Source organism: Populus alba, chromosome 1 (genome assembly GCF_005239225.2).
Source record: "Populus alba chromosome 1, ASM523922v2, whole genome shotgun sequence".
Lineage (NCBI taxonomy): Eukaryota > Viridiplantae > Streptophyta > Magnoliopsida > Malpighiales > Salicaceae > Populus > Populus alba.
Window position 1 is genome coordinate 23,676,305 of NC_133284.1, and position 24,705 is coordinate 23,701,009.

The window sequence follows — 24,705 nt, forward strand, 5'->3', positions numbered from 1 at the left end:
CTTATTCCTTATGCAATTTTTGTTTTCAGGCCTCCCATAAATGTCCCCACTAATACCTTTTGAGTCCATTCTTGCACTCGATTCCCAAGCCTCTCAAATTCTTCTTGATAGTCACGTAATGAGCCCCCCTGTTTCACCCTTGATAGAGCTTTGTCAAAATCGTCACACTCCGATGGACCAAATCTCGCCCATAATTCTTCCTAAAAAATCAGCCACATCACCTCCCTTTCTTCATCTTTGTAAGCACGTCGCAACCATTGCCACCACTGGTTTGCTTTGCCTTGGAGATGGAAAGATGCCAATGGCAGTTTTTATGCTTTGGTAATGCCTTGATACTTGAAGAATTGATCTACTCCGTTAAACCATTCAATGGGGTCATTTTTCGAGTATATTTGAAACTTGAGTTTTGCCAATTTAGATGAGAACATTTGCCTGCCCCCATCTATTTTCTTCATGAATTCTTCTTGATTATGGTGAGTTTGTCCGCTACAATCATTGGTGTTGTTGCTTGACCCTTTTTTGTTTGACAGTAACGCCTCTGTTAGCTTGTTGATGTTACTTTTCATTTGGTGAATCTTGTCAACAATGTTAAGCTCCAGTCGACTCATTCCATCTTGAAGTCCTCCCAACCCCTCTTTAAGATTTTCAATTCTTTCCTTGTTTGTTGTAATTGTGAACTAGCTCTGATACCAAATGATAGGTCCGAGTCAAAGCTGTTGATATTTTAAAATAGAATTCTTCTTTGGGCGAGAATTGACCATAAGTATTTGTTATTGAATAATTGAATGCTTTTCTCTGTATAATTCTAGAGTTTAAATACATGAATGACTAACAGACTCTTCCAAAAATACTAGCACAACTACATCAAATAAGGTTATAGCAACTGATTCCTACTAAATAGCTGGCATTTATTCAAACCACAAAACAGACTTGACTCCTTTCTGGATACTTTGGATACTACAGTGACTAGTTCCACTCTATTTAGATCTTTAGAGCTCTATGAACCTGGAATTCTTTATAGGCACCCAATGAGATCTTTTTGGCTTATCAGTCTTGTCCGTATGCTTACTTTGGCTTTCCTGTGGTGTTTTTGGGTTGTTAATTGTAATGGATGCCATGAAACTCATAACTGTAAGCTATTACCCCAAAGACTTTGAGTTTTTAGGATTTTTTCTAGACTTGTAAATTTATCCAAATAATCTGAATGGGATGGAGAATCTGCTGAAGATGTATGCATTATTTGACTATCAAAGGATGTAGATTTTTATTATAACATTACTCAAAAGAGATCCTTTTCTTTCCCTACTAAAAATTCTTGTGTGAACTGAATTATTTAGGAGAACTTGATGTTAATTAATTTGATAGGATACTAGTTACACTTATTTATTTATTCAAGACCATAAGGTTTGGCACCCATAGAGCACCCAAGACTTTATTATGTGTTAAAACTGTTAATTTGATGAAATTTTACTCTAGGGTTATAAACTAGAGATGATACCCTTGTGTGTTTTGAGGTGGACTCCTCATGTTCTTGTATTAGGTGTTGGTTCTTCTTGCTCGTGGAACTTTTCCCTCTTGGTTCTACATCAGCATGTTTCCAAAGCAATCATCTCTTAAACTTGTTACCATGCGTTCCATAGCAATCAATATCTTTATTTAATGTGTTTAAGTGATAACTTGTTTAATCTATTAACAGGTATCTGAATAACCATTTAAACTTTACTCTTATTGTCTACTTCCTTGTAAACATCTGAAGAGGAAGCTGTGCAATGCAACTTCATGAGACTCGAGTGCCATCCCATATTCTTTGATTCTAATATTAACGCAATACTTGTTGTCAAATTAAACATCTACCAAGCATTTTTGTTATGTGTAATTAAGTTCCATTGTTATGTTTCTAACATGTCTTTCCATTGTTGACTAAGTGCAAATTCTATGTAAACATGATTGAATGGTCCTTGAGGCATGAATCTATTTCCAGATGCTCTTTTTGATAGTTGAAATTGATATAATGAAGCTTGGTTTATTCATATTCACTTCTATGGTAAACTAGGATTGAATTGTTGGTCATATGCACAAAGTTTGCTAGTTATTAAGATGCTAACAAAGGACTCTTTTGTTATATGCTCTCTTTTAGTTTCTGAACTAGGATCTAGACTAGTTTAGGGCATCTTTTTCCCCCTTCCCTTTTCACCTCTATTACCTTTTATTCTCTCTCATTGTTCATTGACTACCAGACATATGATGTGTTCTATGCACCTTACATCTTGTCTCCGCCATAGTCTTGTATTGGAGGATAGAGAAGTTGAATGGCTTGGGTTGAATGCCTTTATCCAAGTGTTGAAGAGAAAACAATTATTGTATACAGAGTTGCTCTCTCGAGTGAGTTTGGAAGTTATTACTAATGGGAGTCCATCATCTCAACTAACATATGCAATTGATAGTTCAACACCTTTTTATTATGGAAAATCAAGGTACATGACAAATATCTCAAAGTTTAACCTTCCCTTTTCATTTCTGACATCATTTTTAATGTCAAACTACTTTGAAAGGGATTTAACATCAAACATTTATAATGTTCTATTTCAAGAATGTTTAACAAAGGCTTAAAAAACCTAGAAGTAGTGGGTGGACTATGTTGGTTTCCCTAAATATCATACACGCGATGGAAACTATGAAACAAAATTATTTGAGAGTTTCTGAATCATGTTAGATAAATTTAGAGTTGTTTATGGATTTATTAAATCTGCTTTTCTTCGACTTTGAATAATTCTTAAAATGCTAGGCTGTTGTAAAACACAAGTCATCTAATTTTCCGGCTTCCAACACGAATCACTAGTGAAAAATCTTCTATATCCTTATTTAGGGGAAAGAGATTGCTATGTCTAGAGTGCTAGCTCTGATTTTGTGTTTATGTAGTTTTTCTGTCCAACAAACAATCTCTAAAAAATAAGAGGCATATCTTACTATTTATAGGGAAATCTGAAAAACCCTATAAATTATCAAAATATCAATTTACTTTCTGAATAATATTCATATATTAATTTAATATAATTTTATAAATTAATCTAATCCAAGTCCTTGATTTTTCTAGGTCTAGAAATATAATCAATGTATTAATTATATTATAATCCTTAATTTGTAAAATATATTTTAATCAAGTCATACTTAATTAAATCATCATAGTTTAATTTCTAACTAATGATTTTTAATGCGTGGCCCATTAGGTTCCTAATATGTTGGTCCAAATATAAATTATAATTGTAATTAAATAGAATTAATTAAATAAAATAATTTAATTTATTATCAATTAAAAAATTAATTAATTTATATTTGACGATTAGATGCGTCATCTAATAACATGTTATGATCCTTCAAATATTAAAAAAATCATTGATGGTTTGAGTTAACCTTTTAGTGATCGGTTTCTCAGTGTAATTAATATCATTTCATCAATAATGTTTCGATTTAATATGAAAGCATGGAGTATGCTTACCATGTTAAATCATGTTTGTTCTCTACATAATAGTTATTGATCGTTTGGATAAGATTTGAAATTCTTTTTAAATTCCATTCTATCTTAGCTAAAAATTTCTCAGTTAATACTATCTGAGAACAAATGAAATATTTTTCATAATTCATTTAGGGTGATGAATCATTTCTTGATCACTTAATACCTTCATATAGTTCATGATATACTTAATGTCTGCTATTTCATTATCTCTATTAAGATAACATGTAACATGATCGAAATATAATATTTTCTATATAAAATAACTTAGTGATCTCAAGTATAAGGATCATTTACACAATCATTACGTAAACCTTTTCATAAACATAAATGATCTCTTCATCTTGAATTCTCATACGGGTCAATTCAATATATATGTCTTATAACAAGCACCTACATATTAATTCTAAATATCCTTTATACCTCAGTTTATGAGAATAACTGTTTTCTTTCATAAAAGAAATGACATAATATATATTAGTCTTTGCAACTTTAATGAATGTCCAATATTTGAGAAAGCATCAACCAAGAACATTTTAAAAACAATGTTTTAATATAATATGAATCTCATAACTATAATAACTTTATAAATTCTTTTGCAAAGCATTTTTCCTCCATGAACTTTATATTTACTTTAGATTTATTAATCTAATATTATATGAAAAGATAAATTAAGTCTTCATTAATAATAAATATATATATTTACATAAATATGATAACACCACGTGTAACTGATTGGAACATGCTGCAGCAATGATCATATTCCATCAAAACAATATCTTAAAAAGCAACCTAGTTTATCATTGTATTTTAAGGGTCGCTATTTTATTTATTTTTATCATGCGCTAACCTTTGTTTTATTTGCAATCAAGAATTATTTGATATTTAGATAGTTTGTCTCCACTCGTAATATCTATTTCTTAGATTTTTTTTCATCCAATATAATCAATAATATTCACTTATTTGACTTTAATGGGTTTAGTCAAGTTAAATATTACAAATATTAAAGATGTATCAAATTTTTTTAACACCTCTAGCTCATACTAGGCTTTGGATTCTTAGATCACCAGGTTGACTAGTCAAGCTAGGTTGAATCTTATAAATATAGCTACAAAAACTCTTCACATGAGGATAAGAGATGGTGTGGTATTATAATAACTTTTGTTTTTTGTCTAGCCATAGAGAAAAAGTTATTTGGTTAGCACAATAATTTCTGCATTTTATATCAAGTCTAATTTATAATTATGTTTTAAATATTGGTTTTATAAAAGTTAAAATAACATGATTTTTATTAATAAAAATCTGTTTTTTTTATTTTTCTTACAAGCTAAAATCTATCTCATAATAGTTTTATTCAAATATATATTTTTAAAATTTATTTTTTTTTCTAAAACCACAACTAAAAATATATTTTTTTATTTTTTAAAAAACCACATTCTCACAGCAACAACCAAAATATTAATCACCGGAACACGGATAACTTGCTGACTTTGAAGTTTGAGCACGTGTACAAAAATAGAAAGAGCAAAAAAAAAAAAAAAAAAAAAGAAGGGTGCCAAAAGTCTCAAAACAGGAAAAGTGCAAAGCTGGAAAGGTGGCAAATGGGGTCGTCTATTTTTAAGCATACACAACTGGTAAATGATGAGCAATTAAGAACAGCCACAGCCTGTGACTATTAAAAGCAAACCTGCTGAGTACTAATTCTGAAAATTACACCTAAAATCTTTCCAAGCCACAGAGAGAAACCCGGTAGGTAGCTAGCTTCTACAAGAGAAGAAAACATTCCACTCTCTATATATAGTACTTGAAAACCAGAAAAACTCTGTGCATCTCAACCTCATAAAGGCATTATCAATTTGCTCTCTCCTCTTTCAAAAACCGAGAAAAAAAGGAGGAGAGGGAATTTAGTCTCTGAACATCAAATATGGGAGGCTGTGCTAGTGTACCAAAGGACTTGAAGGACGAGGTTGGCTCCGCCCCAGCACCCGAGCCTCCCATGGAGGAAACCACGGAGAACAATGAAACTGTGAAGGTTGAGCTAGAGGCCGGAGAAAAGGTTGAAGAAGAAAATGCCGAGAAGAGTGACGATGATAAGAAGTCCCTTGGATCATTGCTTAATGAGGTAATTAAATACCTTAAGACAGTTTTGTCATTCTATGCTGTTTTTGTAATTATTTTTTTGCCTTCCATTATTTTCTCAAACATCCATCCATGCATGATTATTGCCATGCAATTTTACCCATGGATCGATCAAGTTGTTCTTAAGTCATTTCAAATGCTTTTCCAGAATGAAGTAAAGATGGAAACAACAAGCGAAAGCAAGGAAGAGGAGGTTCCATGCAAGCAAAACCAAGAGCAGCAGGCAACTGAGGCTCCTGCGGCTGAATCAGAGAAAGAACAAACCAAGAATGCTGAGGAGAAGGTAACAGGAGAAAAGAAAGAAGACAATTAGGAGTTATACTTGAGAGCCATGGATGTTCAGAAAGAAATTTAAAGAAAAACTTGTTTTTCCAGCACCTGCCACACTTGCGGGTGTATAATTTTATAAACAACACCGAGAGTTGTTATTTCTTCAATTACATTAAGGCCGTGTTTGATTGCAGGAAAGTGAATTCCTGGAATTCACTTCCTGATTTTCCTATGTTTGGCGGCGAAAGGAAACTGAATTCCATCCACCTAGAATTAATAACGTGCTCGAAGGAAAGTGTTTTCCTTCTGTTAGAAAAGGAAAACACTTTCCTTTCGGCGTGCGCCTTCACTTGCTACAGTGGCAAGCAATATAATTCACTTGCCACAGTAGTCAGTGATATAATTCACTTGCTACTGTAGGATTAAATCAAAGTTTAATTATTCCTCAAACTTATTAATTCTTCAATTAAACTCTTGATTTCTAAATTTTAATTAAATCAATTCTCCAGTTAAACCTTGATTTAATTAATTAAACTAGTCAAGAGTTTAATTAAATCTTTAAACTTCCAATCATGTTGCCCTTACCCAAATTTTAATTAATCCTTCATTTATTTTATTTTTATTTTTCATCATCTTTTTTTTTAAATAATAAAAATAAAAAGGTCAAAAATTGGGTTATGACAATTGTAAGTGATTAAATATTTTATATATATTAGATAAACTTGAAAAAAATTTAATTCATTAATAAATTATTTTGCAGTTCATTTTCCATAACACAACCAAACACTGGAAAGTATTTTCCAGTTCATTTTCCATAACACAAACATCGGAAAATACTTTCCCGGAATTCACTTTCCAGGAATTTACTTTCCCCGGAATTCACTTTCCAAAAGGAAACTACTTTCCTGCAAACAAACGGAGCCTAAATCCCTTTCTTTTCCTCCTCTTTTTGGGGTGATTCAACAAATTTGACAAGTTAAATACAAATTAGAGTTGTTTATATATATATATATATAATACACACACGGAGATGGATATTGTTAATGTTAGATATATTTGATAATAATAATAATAATAATAATAATATTGTGTACCTAAATTATCGTTTCAAGAAGCAGAACCAAGCAAACCTCCCATTAACACTTGTTTGATATTCATGCTTTTATAATTCTTTATTACTTTCATTTTCTTTAATTATACCCTTACAATTAACTCTAGAAGGTAAAAAATGCAGAATTTATAATCAATTTACATGCTTTGAATGGCTATCTTACTTAGCTTGGGAATCAGAACCATCACACACCCTACCTAGCATGAGCTTCAGCTAGCAATTAATTGAAGATTGGAATCAAACAAGTTGCAGGTGGTTAGGGTTTAGAGTAGACAGAGAGAGAGAGAGGGAGAGGGAGAGGGAGAGAGAGAGAGAGAGAGAGAGACTCAACCTTTCATTTTTCATTCGTATCTATTGCCCTACCCTAATTCCTTTCTATGCGGAAATATGCTGTAAATTGATCATTTAACTGACCCCAACAAAACTGGCCTGGCACACATCCCCCAATAAGAATCGGATTCAAAAAATTATGTTACATTTTGTAATTTCATTACCCTGGGGATCCTTCCTGCAGAGCCACTTCTGATCCTCCTTGCGAGAAACCATGTCCTTGATTGGCGCCCCTAAAATGGGCAGTTGATTCCATCATGTCCCGGCAACACAATTATGGTCGCCCAACTGTAGGTGATTCTCCGACCAGAAGACATTATTTGTCATGAGAGCCAAAGCCGAGAAAATGTTGTTTGGTTCTCTAGTTTAATCCTATCCAATGTCAGTGTATTCTGGCAACAAAGAATAATCATCAAGACCCGATATCAAATCAGGAACATAGTTATGCGGGACAGCTTCGGAGATCCCCGTTTCCACTGAAAGTTCTTTTTCCATGCATGAAATAGAAAACCCATCCGTATCATCCTGGATGACTGCTGGTGGCAGGTCAAACCTTAAATTGGGATCCCTAACTGACGGTGGTTGCATTACAGGCTCGGCGTGTCCTTCATTTCGCTCCAGCAAAGTTTTCCTCGCCTTTGACCTAGGAGGCTTGGTTGACGAGACGGATAGCTTGTGCTTTCCCAAGGACTGAGTCTTTGAGGCCAGCCACAACTTCAAATCATTTGCTGGTAACACAGATGATGAAGCTCTTGCTGCATCCCTGTGAAGAGGGAGAAAAAAAGACTTTTAGCCAGTTGCTAAAGAATTAAATACTTGTACATGTTTCACATACCAATTGCATGGATTCATTTTGTTAGCACCTGAAACTAATGATAAATGGCCTCAGTACCACATATCAATTCCTCAATATTTACATTCACTCGTAATAAAACAAATCTCCGGGGATTTTGGAAAAGATGCATTAAAATTTCAAGAAATTGATAAAATGCATGAAAATCAAGAGACTAGCCAAGCACTATAGCTGCCAGTGGTGAAGAAAACAAAAGCAGCACAAGTCAATCGGTCAACCCAGTTCCAGTACAAGAAAGTAACAAATTGAATGCATTGCAAGAGTGAAACCTTAAACTCTCTGTCCAACAATACTGCGCTGCTAACGCAGGTGTCTTCAATGTCATCAAACAGGAAATACAAGGAGATATCCATACCACACAAGCAGATCCATGTAATCTTCATGATTGCAAGAAAACATACCTGAATCGATTTTCAGCTATGCTTGTGGATGCCCTGAGATGGTGAGCCGCCACTCTATCCTTATTTACAGATGTCCATGGTGCTGAGCCAGGTATTGACAAACTTATTACAGGTGGGAATGGAATCAAATAATCATTTTCCTCCTTTTGGAATTCCAATGTTATTTCCAGCTTCTCGCCAATAGCAGGAGCTTCTTCATTCACATTGGAATTGGAAACTCTATCACCTGGCCTTCTACTGCTGGCATCATGGAGTGCAGCTGCCAGCAACTTGGTACTCTGTCCCAAATTAGTGAATTTCATTCTTTTTGCCGATTCCATCAAGGAGTTCCAAGGTAACGGATTGACAGAAGAATTGAAAACCCTTTCACTGTTATAAAGGGCATTTCGAGATGATGGCATGTTTTGTTGATTTTCAACATGAGATTTCACCCTCCACACAGAAGAAAGCAGGGCTGTGAAGTGCTTCTGGAGAAGTAACTCATGGTCTGGCTGCTCAGCAACAACATTTAACAACATCCGTATGTTATCCTGATGCAACAAAAAATCAATCAGCACAAGCTTTACTGTAATCTATTTCATCATAGAATTACCAAACTATTGTTCTCTCTAGTTATATTGTGATATTTCCCATCAATCATTAAAATTGATTTTCACTCAAAGTCATAAAAAATGCAGCAGGCATTTTTTTAAGTAGTAGTAGTTTCACTATGATCATATACGCATATATTCAGAATTAGATTATTCTGAGAAAAAAAAACGTGCATAACTGCAGTTTTGGAGATAATGCCTATGCAGGCTGATAAAGTTTATTGTTATTAATCACCAAGAAATTTGCATTAGTTGAATCCTATTCGATGGTACATCATAAATCCCAAACCCGTGATGAATATTAATGATTAACAGTTAATTAAAGCATTTCTTCTATGGCCAAAGAGCCTGTTTTACTATCTTTTGAGCACCAAAACAAATAAATATATAAAAAAATTGAATAACAAAAACCAAAGGGATAGCTAATCCAAACATCAGTAACTGATATCAATCAATTGTTGGAATTACTGAACAGTGTGGTTAGTATCTGCAGGACAATGACTGAATAAGGTTCACGAGTGCAAATAAGCATCCAGTTTTCAATTAGCAAGTCTGATTAAATAAATGAATGTCTTCAGGAGTCTTTTCCTATTCTCAGCATCTTCTTTCCCTAATTTCTCCATATGGAACACATTTGAATGCAAAGGAAATCAGACTTACCTCGGTTACTTTCAGAAGGGCCTTCCCAGAGACCATGTTGCTCATCTTTTCATTATTAATAAGATTTTCTGGAGAAAATAAAACATATCTGTGGATTAGCTCCCTAAATCTCTCACAGCAATGAACTGGATGGCGGTATCTTCCCCGATAAAACCCACCAGCAGTCATCCCATACAGAGTTTCACTGACCAAGCTCCAATGTGGACCATATTCATGTACAACAGCACATAATACTGCATCCTCCTGTGGCATCCATAAATCAGGTGGTGGAACACAATCTTTCAACCAAACATTCCCCTTCTTCAACTTCTCTGGCTTTATCATCAAAACCCGTTTCACTGGCATGGTACTGATGGATATTTTCCCTCCCATTTTGCTCCTGCTAGCTGGTTTCTGCTCAATATCGGAAACCACAACCTCATTTGGTTTTAGTTCCATAGATTTGTCATGCTGCTTTCCAGACAGGTCTGAATCTACATTAAAAGTGCACGTTTCGGGTCCCTTTTTGAATTTCTTAGTCTTCTTCTTTGACCTCGTTTTGTCAATACCAATTGCTGATTCTGCTTTCTTACGCTTTCTCCGCATACTGGAACAAGGAGACATCGTATCCGAATATGTACCATCATCATCATCATCATCTACAGACAAAGTTTCCATTGATTCCTCCTCTTTCACATGTTTCAATTCAGAAGTCAAAGATTCTTTCTTCAGAGATTTGAACTTGGCTTTCTTTGGTTTCTTCTTAGACTTCAATTTAGGATTACGTGGCATTTTATACCTGCTAAAATGAAACAGGTTAGTAGCTGAGCATTTGATCTGACAATAAAAGGAACAAGTGCCACTCAGGTGTGCCCGAGAAATAGCGACCTTTAGAGACAATAAAGCGGAATGATTTTTCCAAGTTTACCACCAGAATACATAGCAGCAAGCTTGTCAGACAGATTCATGGAAAGTAAGGAGAGCAGTGCCTGCTTCATTCTTAATGACCAAAAAACTACCCATGCAACAAGGATTTGGCACAAGGCTCTGTTTTCCCTTTGTCTAAAGCATTGTTCTAAACCCAACCCTCATGCACTATTTAGTTTCATCTCAAGATGGGGAGTTGAATAGCTCGGTTAGAATGCAAGTTTCAATTTTATTCATATTTATTAATGACATTAATATCTGAACCATTTAAGTGATGTCTCAGTGGAACCATAAATGGTCAAAAAACTCAATCTATACTGAAGCATCCATTCTATTCAGCATTAACAACTTGTCATTGCAGTAGTTTGTGCCCAGGAGACCTCCAACATGTGTCTCCCACACTACAAATGCACTGCCTGGTAAATATCAACGGCTTGTGTGAAATTTTAATGATACTAGGGCATTCGCTTCCAAAAGCCACATGCTGCCACAAGAGAGAGTAAGTATAAAATAACAGAACACCCTCAGCCCTCGGCCATAAAAAATTAAAAAGACAAAAAAAGTTACCTAATTGCTGACCTACATCCCAAAACACCTTAATTTCATCCTTTTTAATAAACAAAGTTAGATAGCCAGCACAATAAATTCATGATAAGTTCAGAATTGTCTTACACCATAGCATCTAAATGTCCATCATCTGCACCTTCCTTCTCATTAGCTTCAGCTTCCTGTTCTTCCAACAGCTAAACAAACACAATAATAATAAGCTTTCAGACACATTCAAGGAAAATAAAATTTACAGCATGTGACAAAATTCACTAACCTGATGTTGAGTTAACGCCTCAACTTCTTGTCGGTATGCCTCAGTCGCAAAATCAGCATCCCATCCTGATACAAGGAGAAAAATCATCACTTCTGCTTATGATTGGCACTGTACATAATATAAAAATTGCTTATCCTAAAAAATTCAAATGAAAAATAGAAACTCGATATCACATGCCATGTAGTTATTCATTATAAGCTTAAGTTGAAGAAAGGTCTTGAAACCCAAATTACGAGTTTTAGAAATGATTTCAACAAGAAAAATAGAAACGATTAAAAGGAGAAAAACATGATTTCAATATTTCTATCCCACCATCATGCTTTGCTATCAAGACTAAAAAAACACTACCACTTTTTTCAGAAAGAAGTATTACAAGTTACTAATTTGTAGATTTGATTCATTCAAGGACAAACTAGCACAAAAGAAAAATGCTTACTTTCATACACCAATGGTTCCTCGTCATCATCAATCTCAGCTTCCATTTCCTCCTTGTACTTCTCAATACGATCAAGCTCCCATTCGGTCTCCTCAAACCCAACTTGAGATTCCAAGGCTGCTTTGTCTATAATTGGATCCCACAATTCCAGAAACTGAACCGCATATCTGTCAATTGGACGTAGCTGATTCTCAAATGATGAGATAGCTTGTCCAGCAGCCGCAGCCGCCGCTGCCATCTGTTTGACATCAGCCAACGTATCAACATCTTCATTGCCAGTAAAAGTTACAGCTCTCTCTTCAATGCAACCATTCTCTTTTAAATTCACAGCAACATCTTTACTATAAGTTGTCATCTCATGGTCTGTAGGCTCATCAGCCTTCATATCATCATCATTCACAAATTCTTCATCTTCCAATCTCCCAATGGCCTCTTCAGTAAACTCTTGGTTGTCTACAGCCTCTTCCTGTTCGACTTTCTTCAATGCCATGTAATCTGCTTCATCTTCTGCATATTTCAGAGCAGCATCCACATCTGCAGTAGACAAAGACACCTCATTTCCATTGTTATGGTTTTTCTCCCTCTGCATATTCTTAATCTGAAGTGTTTTATGCCCTGAGAATAATTCCATAGGATCAAGCTTCTTGAAAAATTCCGTATTGTACCCTCCACTCTGTATAACTAGATCATCAAGAGCACGCTTCTGATTGGCTTTCTTTAAGATGTTTTCTTCAATGGTGCTCTCACTGATTAACCTGTAGATATGTACTTCACGTGTCTGTCCTATCCGATGGCAGCGATCTTGGGCCTGTTGATCCATAGCAGGATTCCAGTCACTATCATAGAAGATTACAGTATCTGCCCCAACAAGATTGATGCCAACACCTCCACTACGGGTTGATAAAATGAAGATAAAGATTTTGGGATTTGTGTTGAAACGCTGCATTAATGTTTGTCTCTCCTCTGGTTGAGTGGATCCATCTAAGCGCATGTAAGTGTAGCCATACAAGTTCATGAAAACCTCCAAAATATCAAGCATCTTAGTCATCTGTGTGAATATTAATACCCTGTGTCCTTCTGACTTCAACTTCCTGAGCAAAATTGCAAGCTCCTGCAATTTACCACAGTCAAACTGTATTAGACGCCTGTCTGGGAAATAAAGTTGTCTCCGAACAATTGCAGGTCTAATAGGTGAAAGAAGAGGTAACAACATTTCAGAGCATTTCTCCTCATAAGTTGAATGAAGAAACACTGGAGTTCTAGTCTGACTACACCAGGAGACAGGTACAGGGGTACGTGCTGCTGGAATTGCAAACATAAATGATTCCACGAGATCAATCATCTTCTGGAACCGTTTAATTGGAGAGACAATAACATCACCCAGCTTAGAGAAGTACAAGTAGGAGAGTCGCTCAGTTTTATGGCGATTGACATCATAGATGGGATGCTTCACTGTGAGAAGTTCTCTTAGGGTTGTTGAGTATATGGGTTTTTTCTGACACCTCAAGGAATTCCACCATGCAATAGATGCTGCCCGTTCCTTCACTTCTCTTAATCTCTCCTCCAATAATGACTTTCTAATCTCTTCAAAAATATTTGTTCCAGGCAACTTCTTCAAATGTTTGGATCCCGGTCCAACTTCTATGTTATCCAGGTTGGAACGCTCTTTAATTAATCTTGATGGAGTTGCAATAGACTTTACTTCATCGTACTCCCATGAGGCCATGATAAAATCAAGATGAGTAAATATAAGCCCCGAAGCACAAAGATCCACTGATGAAAATGGCCCAGGTGAAAGCATTGAACAAACAGAACTACTTAATTGCATGTCTATACCAGCCATATCAAAAGAACTAATAATTGGACGACCCTCAAATAAGTCAGGATGGTTACAAACTTTACGAAGTTGCATTATGATACTGATCATCCCAAAAAAGTTGGCAGTGGCAAGGGTAGCTTGTGTCTCTGAGCTAGCAATGAAATCCTCATACAAGTTACGCTGCCTCCTTGAAAGTCTACAATAGATGACATGCTCATGTTTCATGGGCAGCTGCTTCTCCACATCCCTTTTCAATCGACGGAGGATGAATGGACGGAGAACATTATGCAAACGATCAACAACTTCTTTGTTCACTCTTTCTTGTCCCTCCACCATCCCAGTTATTGGATTGCTAAACCAGTCCTTGAATTCCTGATGAGATTGAAAGACGTGGGGCATCAAGAAATGCATCAGTGACCAGAGTTCCATGAGATCATTCTGCAGAGGTGTACCAGTTAATAAGATTCGTCGTTTTGAATTAAAGTTTAAAAGAGTTTGCCATCTCTGAGACTTCCAATTTTTAATCAGATGAGCTTCATCCAATATCAAATACTTCCATTTCTTCCTTTTGAAGACTTTTGAATCCTGTATAACCAGTCTGTAAGTTGTTATGCATACATGGAAGGAGTTTGGTTTCAGCCAACCTTGCCTCTTGCATTTACGCTCTTTTGCACTGCCAAAATATGTTAAAATCTTGAAGGCAGGACACCATTTAAGAAACTCTGTTTCCCAGTTAAGCATGACACTTGTGGGAACCACAATCAGATGAGGACCCCATATTCCCTTTTCACATGCCAGGTGTGCAAGCAAAGCAATAGTCATGATTGTCTTTCCAAGCCCCATTTCATCAGCTAGAATCCCATTTAATCTTTTCTCATACATTGTAACAAGCCAATCAAGGCCTATATGTTGATATTCACGAAGAGGGTACTTAAGAAGAAAAGGGAACTTCGTGCGCACTTTAGTTGTTGAGAATGTATTGCCCGTTGGTTGTGCAGATCTTGCAGCGGCAGCGGCATCAGCAATCCTACTCTCACTCTCCCTTCCATCTTCAGAAAATTTTTCATTTCCCTTTTCTTGTTCTTCTACAAGAGGATGGTTTCCATGTTCAACAATTCCATCCATTGAGTTATCCAGCTGCTTCAGTTCATCTTCATGGCCTGGGGAATTTGACACATTGTCTGATAATAAAGATGCATATTCAGATTCATCCTCTGAAACTTCATTGCTAGGCTCCTATAAGAAGGCATGGATAATATAAATAAATCAACATACAATATGAGAAAAATGTCTGTTCAGAAGCAATTCTTTAACCCACCTTGGTATACCTTGCAAGCAATTCTTCCAAAGGGATTTCACTCTCCTTTTGCAGCAATGAGATCTGTGAATTAGCAGCTATCTCAGGCAGAGTGATTAAAAATAAACCAATTAAACTAGCAAAGACAATCAGGAGTCATAATAAAATTTTGTTGAAAAACCATGGATTTCTTCAGCAAAAAACAAGGTTATGGAACACAAAGAAATATGATACATCCAACTAGTTCTTTACCTCATCTATGGGATTCTTTGAATCTGCTTTTGCCAGCTCTTCCTCCTCCAACAAGGTTGTCTCGTCATCCTGAACATTGAAGCCAGTGACAAATCATAGTAAAAAATTCAGCCTTTGAAATCTGTAACATGGCAAATGAGCATACACATAAATTGTACTATCTGAACTTCACTTGATCATATTAAAACTATTCTGTTCAAAACTTAGTGAGAGGAGGACCTAATAATCACATCTAAATACATATAACAAAGAGGACCTAATAATCGACACTCAGTTCATTGTATGATTTAGGATTGTAAGAAAGATGAAATACACAATCAGACAGTCACAACATTTCATAGTAACCCATTGCAATAAATTCCATGCAAAGTAGGATGTTTTAAAGTTGGCTGAATTCACACGTATGTCCTTGCGTTATCCAAAATTCATGAATTAAGCCCCTATATAAATAACCTGGTCAATCAAACTTTAAATTCATCAATTTCAATCGATAAAATCTAGCGTCAATTAAGCCCCTATGACATGCATCATTTTCCATCAAACCTTAAATTCATCAATTTCAATAAGCCCCTACATAAATAAAATGGCCAGTCAAAGCCAAATTATTAAAGTCAGTTTGTTTGAGTGTTAGTATATTCTGAAAAGAAGAAACAGAATATATATATACACAACAGTTTTTAATAAAGAAAAAATATTTTAAGAAGAAAAATTCAAATATCTATACTATTCTTATTTATTCTCTGTTAGAGTAATGCTGAATATGAATAAAAAACTTCAAGAATACACGAGCCAGTGGATTAGTGGGCCTGCTATTTGGGTCCCCCATTAAGATTATGATCCAGTGGCTCGTATTCTTCTTTAAATTTAATCTTGTTTTTTTTTCTCTTAAGTTTAGTATTTAAGTAAGAATTTTATTCAGTTTGGAAATACTTGCTAGTCACAGATTAGCACATTCTGAGCCATCAGCGGTGGTGCAAATTGATTTATCTGGTTGAGGCTGCATTTCTATTCAACTTGACACATGGGAAGAGCTTAATCTCCTAGTGATTTGCACAACTGCAGATCTGAAAATCTAAAATTGAAAAATCATGTGAAGTCCCCAAAGTCCAATTTCTTCCTCCTGTCATGGGATAGAAATCCCAATCTCCAACCTCTTTACTATTCAGACTGATCCAACAAAATCTATTTCGTTAGCCCATACCAAAACCTCTTTTTAACCAACAAACCAGTGAAAACTACTCTAAAAAGGTCCTTTTCTTTTCTTTTTCAAAAAGAAATGCAGGTCATTGAATAACTCAATGGTTTTGGTACTGGACACAAAAGAGCCTTTTTTTCTAACAAATTCCGGTTCTTTTCTCATGCTTTCAATCCATAACCAAAAACAACAAATCTGCTATCTCTTTAAGCAAGATCTATAGCCACTACCAGTCATGCCACCAACAATGCAACCTCCACCCACAACGTACTCCAACACTGTTTTCCCCGGCAACACCCCTGCACTACTTGCAGCAACGCATTTCAACAGAGATGAAAAACTGTAAGGGGTTCAATGGAGATGTAAAAGTGCAATTGTTTCTATATATATATATATATATATATATATATAGTTTACTGTTTGTCTTTGTTTTTTTATTTGTTCAAGTGCTTATCTGGATCCCTTTGATTTTGTTTGCAATTTTCATCTGGTTTTCAGAAAAGCATACAGTATGTTCTATGCCTGGTTGTTTGTATTTCAAACTTTATTCATGATTTTTACCATTAACTAGAAACAAGCAATTAATGCACCCTCTGAAGTTTCAAATTAGTGACATGTAAAACATTAGAAGGGGGGATAAATGCCATGAAAAAAAATACTACCATACATATCAATTTGAATTAATTATTCTTCATTGATCAAAATTGGAGAATTTAGGGTTCGACTAACCAAGTTATTTACATAGGAGCTCAGTCAACAAATTTAGGATAACACAAGGGTGAACTTATGGGTTTAGCCTTGTGCATGGAAGCAGATACAGCTCTATGGAAGCCGGAAGGTTAACCTAGTAGCCTCCATTCAACAGAATGCATCACAGACTTCTTATATCATCCTAGAAACAATAAGACTTCCAACAAGAGAAACGCAAAAGCCATATCAACGTCTGCCATAACAACACACTGATTAAAATCATTATTTCAAGTTTCAACCAATATATAGAAAGGTACTGAAAAAAAACTTCATCCCATGTAAAATTTACAAATGGATTCTATTGAATTTGCATTTGGGAAAATAAATTCATTATTGAAAATAAAAATAAAATTTTATGCTCAGGTTGTAAGGGAAAAAACTATAAGACCAGGAAAGAGGGTAAGAACAGAATCATAACTACATGAAAGACTAAATCATAGCTAACACGTACCTTTTCTTCTTCTGCAACAAGATTAAAATCACCATCTTCCTACATCACAGAAGATACAAGTGAGTATAAATATCAAATATAAATCAATGACACCATTTATTATAACACTGGCAATAAAATTTTAAATGAAAAACAAATAAAAAGGTGGTGAACTAATGGCAGCTTCAAAGTAATAGGAGTGCACAGATTTTGGACACAACTCAGGGTCAAAAGGTGTTTTTTTTTTTTTTCAATAGCTGACCATGCTTTGCATAGATAAGCAAGTGCAATTCAAGAAACAGGACTTGGTTGAAGCTTCACACAGCAGGAGGAGAAAAATATTAATATTTTCATAGATGAGCTCATGCCTGGAATATGCAAGAATTAAATTTGGTGCAGAAAAACAGTAGTAGTATGTATGTAAATAAACTTTGATTAATAGCTAATTGATTTCCTTCCTTTAGTTATTTGTTTCCCCTTTTCTGAAATAACAAAATGTTCTCTTGGGGCAAATGTGGAAATGAGACCACGTCCCCCCTTACACTAGCCTTCCTTTTTGAAGATCAGAGCAGATGAACTTTGTAACAGCAGAGAAGTGTTTCACCTCAAATCTAAACCATTTTTTGTTTATCTTTTCTTCTCTTGAGATATTTCTAGTAAAAGTTAGTCCCACTTGATCAAAACAGAAACCCGTAATTCCATAGGGAGAAGAAATAGATGAGATTCCTGGCAGATAGCATTGAGGGGGGGAAAGTTTGAAAACCATACATGTGTATATAAGAAAGAATCTGCTTTATTATTCAAGAAAAGGAAAAAAGAATAACTGAAAGAAAGGAAATCAAGTAGCAGTTCTTTGCAGCCAGAATTGATGTGAGAGGCATCAACTCTATTTTCATTCCTCTGGTCCCTCAAATGGATTCACCATTAAATATCAGCCATTACACTGATCTTTAAGAGCATCTTAGGGTCCCATTACCATTATACAGCAATATAACAGCATTTTTTTGAATCCACATCATAAAAAAAAGTTGCAATTGGTTTGATAATAGTAATGACTGTTATGAATGCTACAAAAAAAATCAGTCTCAACCGATTAATTTATTCTATCACCTACAACCTTCTTCGTCCATTCTCCATGTTCCCCACTAATTTTCTGAAGTAGTTTTACCACAATCAAGCTTTGATCATCAAATATTTGTTACTGAAGTAGAAATGCAAGTGATGATTTTCAGAATGAGATCCAGGTCAAATTCTGTTCTTGTTGCTTGACAGTAAATTGATTTATTTTCCCAAATAATCACCAAATTGACAAAAATAAAAACTATATGAAAAATTCATATCTGCAGAAACAGATTGTTTGCATGTGTATATATTTCTTTACACCTGATAATTAAATCTCTTATATTTAGACATAGGAAGCCTAGAAGGGACAAAATAGAATATGAAGGCAGAGAGTTCAGAGACTGGTGTGTGTGTGTGTGTGTGTGTGTGTGTAGTATCTTGCCTGTTCATCACTGAAATCATATGGCACACGTTCTTTGGCTGGATCATCAGAAATACTTAACTGATATCTGGTTTCGTTGGTCCTGATTTCCAATAAGTCATTGTCTGGAATGGGCAAGGCACCATTATTTTCACCCTATTATTAGATAATAGACATTATGTTGAACCGTTTTAGCTGAATTTAGTAATTCAGCAATGGCAACTATAAACACATACAACTTACACAACGACGACTATCATTAACAGGTGAGCAGCTTATCTCCATGTCACTAGCAGCAGACATATTGTTTCCTTTTCCTGCAAATTATATAACCAAACAATAGCATCAGACAATCAAATTGCTTGCCAGAGACATGATTCATCCACAGCAGCTTACTCTCACAATGGTCTTCCCCATTTGCAGATGGCGTTGCTCCATTTTCACTACTTTCTCTGCTACCTGAAAAAACAGGTGGGGAAATAACCAATTGAATGATATAGCAGAGAAGAAACACAGTGAACAAGGTCATCTAGATAAATACATGTGCGTGTAGACAGGGATAGAGAGCCTTTAACAAAGCGGTTTGCATCAACTCATACACAGCACTATTTAAGTGGTTATAACCATAGACAGCACGCATAACACAGCAAATGGAATAAAAGGTGTGGGGAAAATGGTACCTCCAAAAATTAAAAAGAATCATGAGAACAGCTTTCTACCTTTCTCTACAGTATAACGGTTAAGTAGCTCCTCGAGTGGAATATCTGTTTCATTGTGCAGAGCTTCCAATTCTTCTTGTCTTTCTTCTGCAGTTATAAGAGCCTCATCTTCCTCAATAGTATGCTCATCATCTTCCTAGAACAAATATTAGAAAGCAAGATCGTTAGTAATTGTATGCCAATTGAAAATGCAGGACAAACAAAGGAATGACCATCACAGTTCCACAAATTTTTTAGCTGACAAATGGGGCAGTATCAAATACAGCTTAAAGCTTCACATAAGGAACCTGAGAAAACAATAGTAAGCAAAAGGGTATACCCAAAACAGAATCTCACCATTCAAGCATGATATATAAACAACAGATAAGTTTATGCCATTTCAGCAGGTTCCTAGCAGTAGAATCCTACAAGCCACACCCAAGGAAGTAGTGTGTTTGGTATTGTGGTGCAAGGTGCTTTTCAAAAGCTTTCGCTTGAAAATGTATCAAAATAAAAATAAAAAAAAATTCAGATTGCACTCAAAAGCAGTTTTAAACACGAAAACAAACAGCCTCTAAATGAGCAGATCAAATGACAGATAGTACAGTCAACCCTAATTTGATCGCAAACAGGAGTTTTTGAATTATAACTACATCTTGAGTTAAAAAAAAATATGGGAAAAATACTTTACATAAGATGACAGAGACACGAAAGGCAACTCACCACTCCATCTTCAGATTGCACATCATACTCATCGTCATTGTCTGTAGTGTCCAACTGAGGCTCTAAACAATTGTGCCAAACATTTGGTAAGGATATCTGCCTCTTACCTAAGTAAGAAACTAATAATCGAACTAAGTGACTCTGCTTACCATCATTGACTTGCTCAGGTATAATAGCATCATCTCCTTTCTTGTATGCAATTCTCGGTTTATCTTGTGCAGCATATTGCTCAGATGGTTTGTCCACTAGATTTTCTGCTAACATTGTAGAGTACCTAGCAACACAAAATGCAGATTCAATTGCCCATTCACAAAACAGAATTAACACGGCAAAGTTCCAAGTCAATGTCAGAAACAAGAATAAGGAAAAAGAAACACCACCTCTCAGTTTGTCCTAGAAGAAACTCAAGTTGCTTATCAAGTGCCTTTTTCTTCTTCTCATCAAGCACCATCTGATGCTTGTAAAGTACCTGGAGAAACAGTTGCATACAGTTTCAAAGAGAGAAAAAAAAAGTTGATGAAGAATCAAATCATTATAGATAAATTTACCAGCTTTTCTATTTTAACCCAGAATTTCTTTACATCCTTTGAAATATTAAGAGCAACTTTTCGCAGCCGCTGCTCCTCTTCCTGATACCAATGAAATCAATTCAGCCCATTCTTCTCCAAGTGAGATATAACCCAAAAAAATCATAAAGAATCAAGAAATCAGAACCTTCAGTTTCTTCTCTCCTCTGGTGGCCTGATCCAACATGCCCTTACTGGCTCTTAAAGCCACTTTCTTCGCTTGTGCCAATTTCCATTTCCTCTCCGACTCAAAGTCCTGTAAGTAACAGTTTAATTAGAAGAGAAAACCTAAACTTAATACTTTCAAGCATGCATCAATCAACTACTTAATGAGTTACCTTCGACAACCAAACCATTTCCTCTAAGACGTGATCCCAGTGAGTCTTAGGGCGATGCGGCTCCCTCGGAGCTTCCAGTGCCTACAAACCCATTTATCAATAAAATAATAGAAAATTCAATAAACCCAAAACTTCTAAATTTTGCATAGAAATTAAGTAAGATTACTTATTTTTCAAAATTATGACTAGAAAAAGTAGAAATTAGCTCTTCAAAGTCCATTTAAAAAACCTTCACACATTCACTCAGAAAACAAATAAAATAAAAAGAGTGACTAACTAAAAACCTTTTGACGCCGAGCTCTGGTCTCGTGATCGAGCTTAGACCTTGGGCCTTTCGACGCCATTGTCGTTTTTTTTCTCTTAAATAAAATTAACCGCCTGCATGTCCACAGGAGCCCGAAGGAGATGGAGAAGGAAAAGACTCTAATGGCTGTGATAAAATTGTGAGGAAATTATCTTCTTCACATTAGAAGGCTTCTTCTTCTCCTCCTTTTTCTTCGGCGTTAGGGTTTCAGATTTGGTCCCTTTCTTCACCTTACTTTTTTTTTTGTATTTTTTTTACGTACTGTGTATAAAATACAAATAAACAGAAGAAAAATATTTTGTGTTTTCTCGGGAAACCTCATAGTCTTACAAGTATATATAGTTTATCAATTGAGTCCCCCAACTGCTGATTTTATTAATTAGATCACCCATCTCTGAAATTTTCCCAATCAAATCCTTCTATTAAAATACTTGGAGGAGTTATGAAACGCAATTGTTAAACGTGTGCTTTCAAATTAATCCAAAAGTCATCTAGCATGGAAAAGTACTTGTTTAGTGAAGTGGTTAGACTATAAATTGCTCAATATATTTTAACTAGTATAAATGTATCCAATTTGAGTAGATTGTATTCTGAAAATATAATCCGTGATTTATCGCAAATGCACATGCTTGTTTATTCCATCAATGCTTGGGTGGTATTTGTTTGTGGCTGTGTTTTAAAAAAAAATTAAATTTTTTTTATTTTAAATTAATATTTTTAATCATTTTAATGTGTTAATATTAAAAATAAAAAATATAAATTATTTTGATATATTTTTAAATGTGAAATATTTTAAAAAAATAATTTTTACCATAATCGTAAACATATTCTTAGTGACTATCAATATTGAAAAATAACTAAGAACTTATCTTTCTCACAACAAATCTTTTTTTCAAGATATTTAATGTTAAATCATAATAGACACTAGTAAAATCTTTACCCAAGCTTGTCTTAGACTAAAAAATAACAATAGGATATTTTTGATGGTTGATACTTGGAAAATTAAGATCAATTGAAAAAACAAGTAATTGTCACGAGCAAAGGTAACGTAAGAACTAGGGATCTAACTGATAAAATTGATTATTGGGTACTTAATCAAAGAAACTATATATAGTGGGGCACTAATATGAGGTTTGTCATTATTTTATTTTACCTTTTATTTTTCTATAATTTGCCTTTTATATTGTGGTTCTTTCGCACATTAACATCATCGCCCTAAGTAGCCATATTTTTTTTTTGCTTTGCTTTGTTTTTTCTAAAGTTTCCTCGACTTTTGCATTACTTAAAAGTGGTAGCTAACATCGCACAAGAGCAGATCTTTTCTAATATAAATGAGTTTAAGGGTGTTTGTTTTCGTGGCAATTGTTGTGTTTAGAACAAATCATGAAATTAAAGTATTTGGTTAATATTTTTGAATGTAGGATCTATTGAAAATGGTGGTCCAACCACAGGTTCATAAAGAAACAAGTCTAACTTGCTTTTGCTGAATTACAACCTTAGTTTTAATTCATTTGTCTTAACCAATAACTTTTGATAGTAAAAAGAAAAGAATCATTGTTTTATTCACTAACCAAATTAACCTTATCACCTACCCAATCAACCTCCTCTTTCTCTATGTTTTCTTCACTCATTTATGGTCCTCCACACCTTCTTGTGTTTGCTTCTCTTATGTTAGTGATATTGACAATATAAAAAGGTTATATCTCATTTTATTCTCTCCAAAAAGAAATTTGCACTAAAAAAATAAGTAAGTAATTGACACAAATAACCCTTATCATCTTCTAAGATTACTTATATCCTTCCATTAGATTTGTTTTACTTTCATCTTTTTCTTTATCGTGTTGACAAACCATTGTGATTTGCGCTAATAGATATTGATAAGCTAAGCCTGACATTTATTGTGCTCATTGGCAGTCTTCGCATGTTGGATGTTATATAACTATTTATCATGTGAAAAATCATCACCTTCTTCTTTGTTAAGTTAAAGCTTTGCATTTTGTTTTATTATAGGAACGAAAGTTGTGCGCTATAATTTTTGGGGTTCATCAAGAAGAAAAGAATCTAAATCGTGAAATTAATTTCAGTAGACGAGCTATTATAAGTTGGGTAATCCAATCTTCCTCCAAAATCCTCCATTTAAAACTAGATGTAAACTAAAATCAATTATGTTATGTTGATGATTGCATACATTACATAATGTTGGTAGGATTCTTTACCTTTCATTACATTATCTTTCAATTATGTGTTTAGGTTTTAAGATAATCTATGTAGATTTTAAACAACCCTGGATTTAGAAGTTTATGTTCAATGAAATCAATTGCCATTTTCAATGTCAAATGTCTCTACCACCATTAATAGAATACAACAATGATTATTGAAAAATTATAAGATTGACACTATTATGGTTATGCTTACAATCTTTATTAAGATGGTCACAATTGAGTTGGAGATTGAGGAGGAAATAAGGGAAGCTCGAGTTAGTGATAAACTAAAGGCCATTACTCTAACCATACATGAATCGATTTAGAGGTTTTAGGGACAGTCTAGAGATAATATATGTCATCATATTGCGAGGAAGCTTTGTCTCTGCCACTACCATGATGGATAATCAATTTTTGAATATTTCTTTAACCTTGTATAGGTTTTGCCTATATAGATATGTCATAGTTAGGTAGACTTTAACTATATTGTTTGTATTAGGCATGAAAAATTTACCATTTGTTTTTATTTTTAATAATAGTGCCTACTTTTAAATTTATTTACCAAACCCTATTATTTGTTTGTCAGTTAATACTTTACTTGTTCAAGTAATAATTCTTA

The 24,705-nt window shown here is 34.6% G+C and overlaps 2 protein-coding genes across 4 annotated transcripts; one reads left to right on the plus strand and one right to left on the minus strand.

The window, feature by feature from the left end:
* The first annotated feature begins 5,193 nt into the window (after nt 1–5,193).
* LOC118040232 (uncharacterized) lies at nt 5,194–6,090 on the plus strand. Its single transcript, XM_035047124.2, has 2 exons — nt 5,194–5,633; nt 5,799–6,090. Exons 1-2 carry the CDS (start codon nt 5,436–5,438, stop codon nt 5,961–5,963), a joined length of 363 nt encoding a protein of 120 aa, XP_034903015.1. The 5' UTR covers nt 5,194–5,435; the 3' UTR covers nt 5,964–6,090.
* Nucleotides 6,091–7,340: 1,250 nt separating this feature from the next.
* Nucleotides 7,341–22,175, minus strand: LOC118040231 (protein PHOTOPERIOD-INDEPENDENT EARLY FLOWERING 1). Of its 3 annotated transcripts, none has more exons than XM_035047122.2 (20): nt 21,866–22,175; nt 21,582–21,662; nt 21,392–21,499; nt 21,226–21,306; nt 21,058–21,146; nt 20,827–20,951; nt 20,678–20,739; nt 19,976–20,111; nt 19,653–19,715; nt 19,500–19,573; nt 19,278–19,412; nt 17,795–17,833; nt 15,399–15,467; nt 15,168–15,230; nt 12,031–15,085; nt 11,595–11,659; nt 11,444–11,514; nt 9,866–10,643; nt 8,616–9,145; nt 7,341–8,124 (listed from the first exon to the last, which is right to left on the minus strand). In XM_035047122.2, the coding sequence occupies exons 1-20, from the start codon at nt 21,923–21,925 to the stop codon at nt 7,734–7,736; spliced, it is 6,075 nt and encodes a 2,024-aa protein (XP_034903013.1). In that variant the 5' UTR covers nt 21,926–22,175; the 3' UTR covers nt 7,341–7,733. The 3 variants fall into 3 exon arrangements, with proteins under 3 accessions (XP_034903013.1, XP_073261733.1, XP_073261735.1); XM_073405632.1 differs by having other exon boundaries at nt 9,866–10,646; XM_073405634.1 differs by having other exon boundaries at nt 9,866–10,646; nt 19,278–19,381; nt 19,493–19,573.
* Between the last annotated feature and the right edge of the window lie 2,530 nt (nt 22,176–24,705).